Below are 7689 nucleotides of genomic sequence, written 5' to 3' on the forward strand. Positions count from 1 at the left end.
AATATATATCTAATATCTTATTAGTAAAAGTTTTTTACTCTTAATAATTAATATATTTATTGTTTTAAAAGTCTAACAAATAATTTATGTAATTGAGTGATATGTAGAACCATTCTGATCCATCATAGTAACAATTAATCAAAATTAATCTTGATTACAATGTTAGGGAAAAAAAATTGAAACTATACCTTATATGCTTTGAGAAGAGTAGGATACTAAAAGTAAAATAAAACTCTATGTATAGAATAATGAAAAAAGGATACCTATCAAGCCGTTGTGGTAGGTTAGTTTATAAATAATAATTAAGGATATTGATTACACAGAGAGTAATAGGTATTGGTGAATTTCAAAGTGGTGAGTAATGCATATTCATGACCATGGTTCCATCTTCCTCTTCCATGGCATGTTTTTAGTACTTTTAATGCCAAATAAGGATTGACATTGACGTAATAATTTAGCAAATTATTATTATATTAATAACATGGGAATGTGATCACAATCAAATAATGAACAACTCGCGCCACTTACCATGAATAATAACTAACCTTTTTAACATGGTTGGGACCAACCATTATTGATTATTCCAAACTAGAATACATACATTAGATGTTGACATTCAATAATAAATAAATATGAAGTACTTTCATTTAGGTTTGGTGTTATTATAGTCTTAGAGATACAGATATAAATCATTTAAGTCCATTTCTAACAATCTTAAATGTACATTCTTTTTTATTTATTAGATCCTTTTTTGTTTTTCGTTCAGGTAACTTTTTTTTTTTTGATACATTTGGTCAGCTTATTTTTAAAAATTTGCTCTAAATTTTGAATTTTATTTTAGAAGGTAAAATATGATTTCTCATCATTTATTTTATAGGTGGGGACAAAAAAAAAATATAAGAGAGAAACTATTCAAAAGTAAGAAATAAGACTTTATCCTCTAAAATAAAAATTTAAAATTTAGAGAATCCAAATTCTATTTTTTAGATTCTTTGCTCGGACAGTCTTACTTTTTTTTTTTTAGTCTTCTATAATATTTTATAATCATTCGTGTTAAAGATTAATTTATTGCTAATGTTATTGGTCAATAAATTATTACATATACAAGACAAAATTCAAGTTATCGATCTCTAATTAAGTGGATAAGTGAGCTGACTACTCAACAATCCAAATTAATTTTGGACAGACTTACTTATTAAATATTAAATATACACTCATCACATAGGCTATGTTTGTTACAAAGAGATGAAATCGTATTTGACAGATGAGATATGGAAATAGACATTGTGTCTAGAAACACTGAATTAGTGTATTTTTTATCCATCCTAACAGAAAGAATACAAAGATACTAACCAGGAACACAACTTATTTTTTATTTTTTTCATTATTCTTGTTAATTTTTTATAATTATATCTTTTATTATTATATTTTTTTTCAAATTTTTTGAATAAAAAAATAAAAATAAATTAAATTTTTATAATTTATTCACTTAGTCTCTCATCCTATTACCAACCAATTAGTCTGTCGCGGGCCAATGACATAATACTGACACGCTATAATGGAGTACATAATAGCTAGCTAAGCTTAAAACTAGTTGATCCAATAATATAGTCTTTCTATCAATTTTTAACTCTAATTTTAGTATAACTCCTCTATTGTTCTTCTTTCTAGGGGTCCTCTTTTTTTTTTTTTTTTTTGTTTAAAATTAAAAGCAGAATTATGATTAGATGTGCAAGTCAACATCATAAAAATTCTATGCGATCAACTAAACTCTAAATAGCCATGCACTCACACATACAACAATAAACTATGGTACTCACACACAAACAAAAATTTTAGAAATAGCCATCAATCAATCCAAATAAAGTTGTATTGAAAAAAATATCCATCTTCTCTATGTGAAAATAGAACATAGAAAAAAAATTTTATTACCCACAAAAGACACATAAATCCTAGCAAATAATGAGCAGCGAAAAATTTTCATCAACCTACACAAAATTTTGACTAAACAGACACAATGACGCATTCCTAAATCAAAAGGCTATAAATTTTTTTTCATCCAGTACAAACTTACCTCTGTGTTTCGCGAAGAACTTTTTCTCCTTCCGAGCTCAATGACTACGATCACGGACAAAGCTCAAAGTGTAAGCAGACTCCACCAAATCGAATAGTTTCACCGTTCAAACCTTAGGCACCAATTACAGGCGCGAGAATTTCATGGCGCTAAACGTTTGAGTTCAGAAGAAGAAGAAGAAAATGAAGTGATCAGCAATGTTGGGGTTTATTTCTCTAAATTTGTCAAACAATATCGTTCTAGTGCGTTTTAGCGCCAAAAACCATATGATGTCATTTTATGGTGTACAACGTGGCACTCATTTGTCATGTCACCGGCCAGCGGCAGGATAATTGGGCGGAAATAAGGTAAGGGATTAACTAGATGCATTTTTTATAAATTCGGGAACAAAAACAGTGCAATCGGTAAGGTAGGGATTAAATTGGTGCAATCTGTGAATCTCAGAGACGACTTTGGGGTTTAATTCCATGTTTGGTTTGGCTCCAAATAAATAAAAATAAAAAACCTATGTAATTGTTTTAGATTAAGTTTTAAAATTGTATTTTTTATTTAAATATTAAAATTTTGGACCAAATTACTCCTAACAAAAAATTATAAAATAAAAAAAAATAAGAGAAAGAGAGTGTTTGAAGTTAAGGGAGAGAAAGAACCACAGGGAAGAAGAAGGGGGAAGGAAAGAAGAAGAAGGGGGAAGAGGAAGGTGGCGACTGACGACGCCGGCAAGGGAAGACGTTGCGTGCTGCTGTCGCCGTTTCTACTCCCGTATCAATGTTTCCATGAGTGGGTACAGACGGTAGCAGATCGGCGAAGGAGGATGTCGCGTGTGGCGTCGCCATTTCTGCTCATCGCTTGCTTATCGCTGCTCATCGCTTGCTTATCGCTCGCTCACTGCTTGCCTGGTTATCGCTGCTCCTTGCCACTGCTGCTCCTCGCTCGCTCGCCGCTCGCCGTTGCTCCTCGTGTGCTCGCTGCTGTTAAGGTTCCAATTTTTTTTTTTTATTTTGGTGATTCTTTGATATTTGTAATGCAGATTTGTTGATTCTTTAGTACTAATTTCTGCTTCTGTTTTCTTTTTTACATTATTTGTTGCTACCTTGTTGTTGTGCTTTTGGTATTTTTTGTTTATTCCTGCTTCTGATTTAAAATTATTATTGTCGCTGTTGGTGTTTTTTGTTAGACAAAGAAGAAGAAAAACTTAGTATTTTGGTGAAGAAGGTTGCTGGAGAAGGGTGGTTAGAGAAGGGTATTTTGGTCCAAATGACGATTTTAAAATCAAGTTGAACCTTAGGGATAAATTTAAATACAAAAAAAAAGTTTGGGGACGAATAATATTTTCGGCCTAAGCCATAGGGACCAAAATCGTATTTAACCCTAATTGTTTTTGAATAAAAAATACTGAATTTTAAAAGACACAAAGCTATTTGAAAAGAAAAAAATTAAGAAAAAATCTAGGAGATGAACTACAATATAAACCAATTAAATTAATTCTATTTTATTTTTTATTTTGAAATTTGACAAATTAAAATAATAACTTATTTTTCAACTAATTAACTAGAGTTGAGTTCACTCTTAGTTGATTTTTTTAGCAAAACGAAAAATTAAATACAATGATTTTAACTTTACCAAAAACTAGTAATAGTGGTGATAAAAGCAGGGACCAAACTAGATGGAATAATAGAAAGGAGCCAAAAATTAACATCATAATAAAATAAGACAAATAAAAATTTTAAGAAGAAATATATTTTCTATTGGAGACATTAGCTAAGCCTCCTTCTGATTTTCTAAGCCAGCTTTTTCCATTTGTTGGAGGCACCATTACAATCTCTAAGAACATGGGTGGATACAATGACCCGTGAACCTTTATTTGTGATATTTTTTCAAGTGTCTATCGCGTTCAAAAAAGAAAGAAAACCATCATTTATACATACATCACTAATCCTTATTAGTTATTACCCTATATTTGTTTTTATATCATAGTCCAACTCGTATCTCAACTTTGCAAAACAAAACAAATATGGTTGCGGATTAAAAGGAGAAATAAAAGAAAAAAAAAATCACTTACTTGTTTGATTGTTGAATCCGTCTTTTCTAAGCTAGACATAACCATAGGAGTATATTTAGCATTAGAAAGTGAGTAAACTATATATTATTTGATTTATTTCTAACTAGAAAGATTTGAATGTTGATAATTCTAACTATGAAATATATAAACTAACTTGATGCACATCAATAGTTTGATTAATTAGTTCGACAAATTATCCAAAAGAAGTAGAGGCCTGCTATATATACAAGTCTTTTTGGCTTATAAATCTTACAAGTTGGCACAAGTCCAACAAAATACACGCATTACATTCCCACATTCAAGAGTAAATAAACGCACCTTATTCAACCACTTCCTGTTTCTAAAGCGTGCTATTCACTATACATTATGAACAACTCTTCTTCTTCTTCTTCCATGAAAATGAGTTTCTTGCCAAATTTGAAGATAATGGAACTTCAGAAATACACCCAAACAATTACAGAAATTCACCCAAAGGATTATAGAAATACACCCAAATAATTACAGAAATACACCCAAAGGATTACAAAACTACACTCAAAGGATTTAAGAAATACACCAAAAATTCGTTGAAGTACACCTTATGCATAATTCAGAACTCTTTTTTTTTCTCCTCCTCATCTTCTGCTGCTTCTTCTTCTTCAAAAACGATTTCAGAGTTTGATGTCAAAAAACAATGGAAATCGAGAATAACAAAGAAAGAAAACAGAGAGAAAAGCACGTAAATGAAGAAGGAGAAATAGAAGGCAAGAAACGAAAGAAAAGAAGAAGAAGAGGAAGAGGAAGAAGAACGTGCAGCAAGAAGAAGAATAAGGTGCAGTGAAAACGTACAGTAACGGTTCGAAGCGCGTTAATATAAATGACTTGTAAAGACTTGTATAAAAAAACGCTTGTATGTGGAAAATTTTTCAAAGAAGTAGTTTGTTGGGTAATATTATCAAACGTTTTAGATAACTTTATTGTACTAATTTATTTTTTTTATGGATATTAAGTTAACTTACACATTTTATAATTAAAATTGAGGATGATAAAATCTTTTACAAAATTGGTAGTTTACTCTCGAAAAGATCAATATTATATATTTATATATCTCATATTTGTTGGAAGGGAGCCGCTCAAATAAAGATGTCAAAAATGTATTTTTTTAAAGGTGATTTTTAATAATTAAAATTTAACACATATAATCAATTAAATTGTGTTATTTTTATTAAAATTAGATCGAATAAATTAGTTTAACCAAAAAATCAATAAATTAAATTTTGAACCGGTCTAAATTAACATTTTTATAAAAAATAACTAAAATATCCCTATTATATATATATATATTGAAAACTCTAAATCCTAACCCTATAACTAGAGAGAAGTAAAGAGCTAGAATTTAGAGTTCTCAAAAAATATATAATAAGAGTATTTTAGTCATTTTCTATAATAAAGATACTGTAGTCATTTTTTATAAAAAAATAATATTAATTTAGACCAGTTTAATATTTGATTCACTATTTTTTCAGTCAAATTAATTTGTCAGGCTTAATTTTAACAAAAATAATACGGTTTAATCGATTATATATGTTAAATTTTAATTATTAGAAAACATCTTAAAAAAAAAAGACATTTTAGATATCTTTATCTGAGCGGTTCTCTTATTGAAATAGTAGCAAAAATTCAACTCGAGCCTTTGTAAAATTCGAATCCATTCTTACCAATTATCCAAACCAATTTGGCAATGCAGCTTCCACTTCATAAGATCATAAATTGGGTATAAAAAAAATGCAATAATAATCATAGACATGCTTTTAAAATGACCATAAAAAAATCATGTAGAAAATGAGCAACCCTACAAAAGGGACTTAATTAATTAATAATACAAGCCAAAACAAGTTAGTGAAATTATGAATACATGCATATCCGTTTAAGTTTTTCCTTGATACATTCATAGACATTAGAAGTAGAAAATTTCATTCCTTGATGCATTTTAACAAAAATGTGTAATACAAAGTCTCTTCAGCTTTAAGCATGGAACAAGAATTCATAGCCTCAACCTTCATTTTGAGTGGTGTATGTGGCCTTGCTTACCACCAACTGAAAATTAAACAAGAGAGTTTTTTTAATCATATTGATGCAATAAAAACAAACTAGGGGGAGAGGGAATATAGTAATTAACAAAATTTCATAATTAAGTTGTCAACGTTAAATTAAATTTAGTGAATTTGGATTTTGCTTTTTTAATGTTCAAAAAGAACATGACGACAAGATCTTGGCTTCACCATTAAATATTAATCAATATTGGTTACATGAGTAAAATAAAAATAAATCTAAAAGGGTAAATAATTAATGGTTAAAATATGAACATAACAAGGTCATATTATTATATTTATTTTAAACATGAACAAGTTATTTATTTAGTGCATGAATGATTAAAAAAAATTTACTTTAGTGCTTGAGTATCACAGCATGGTACCATTGACATTATTTAATTAAGAATTATATCATCTAGGAATTAGTAATTCGTAACTTTCTTATATTTACTTAAAAAATGTTTGAAATATGAATATGACAATAAATTAAAGGTCATATTTATTTTAAACATGAAAGGATTTTAATTAAAATTAGTACATCATGCATGCACTAACTAAAAAATAATCCAAGGATTAAAATCTATGCATGGGAATCATGATAGCATTGTCCAATTAATTAATTAATCAAGATATCAATTCAAACTCACGTGAAAGAGCTGCAAGATCAGATTTCTTCAACACTCGCAATCTCTTCACTGTTGATACAAACATGCTGCCAAAAGGAATCATATAACATATATAGTAATAACAATCATAGCTTCCAATAACATTTTTCTAGTAATTAATAATGTTGAAACCCAATTATTGCAAAGTGATCTATAGTTTATTGTATTGGCCAGGGACAGTCATGCAAATTTTCACGTGAGAAAGAGACACCTTAATTTTATGTGTATATAGTTATTAGAAAGAGACATAAATAAATAGTGCTCATATACTTTTAGAGACACAAAGTATAGAGGGAGATAATTGTTTAGTTCTATGTTAATTAAGCATTGGACATCAAACTATAGTAAAATAATAGAGAGAGATTGTTAAGAAAGATACATTTATTTAGAGGCTGTTTGGACAACACTTATAAAACTTATAATAATAGATAATTTAGATTAAAGATAAAATATATTTTTTGTCTCTGAAATTTGTTAAAAAATTTAAAATATTCTTAACTTTTATTTTATTTCAATTTTGTCTCAAAAATTTTCGATTTACATTAAATATATTTCTAAAAACTAAATTTTCAAGAAGCTTAGGACTAATCCAGAAATGATGCATGACAACTATGTCTAATTTACTTGTATTGAAGATTGTTCTTGTAAAATTATTGCTGAATTAGTCCTAAATTTTTTAAAAATATGATGCAAATCGAAAATTTTTTGGGACAAAATTAAAAAAAATAAAATTTAAAAGTATTTTAAATTTTTTAACAAATTTTTAAAACAAAAAATATACTTTATCCTAGAGAAATATATATATATATATTGTAG

At 28.3% G+C, this 7689-nt stretch overlaps 1 protein-coding gene across 1 annotated transcript in view; it reads right to left on the reverse strand.

Moving 5' to 3' along the window:
- Positions 5952-7689, reverse strand: part of LOC107619635 (auxin-responsive protein IAA26) — a 6306-nt gene continuing 4568 nt past the window's right edge. Inside the window, exons 5-6 of the mRNA XM_016321934.2 lie at positions 6856-6920; positions 5952-6212 (exon numbers count right to left, since the gene is read on the reverse strand). Coding sequence (XP_016177420.1) covers positions 6175-6212; positions 6856-6920 — 103 coding nt within the window. The 3' untranslated portion in view covers positions 5952-6174. The remainder of the gene's footprint in view (positions 6213-6855; positions 6921-7689) is intronic.

Source organism: Arachis ipaensis, chromosome B09 (genome assembly GCF_000816755.2).
Source record: "Arachis ipaensis cultivar K30076 chromosome B09, Araip1.1, whole genome shotgun sequence".
Taxonomy (NCBI): Eukaryota; Viridiplantae; Streptophyta; class Magnoliopsida; order Fabales; family Fabaceae; genus Arachis; species Arachis ipaensis.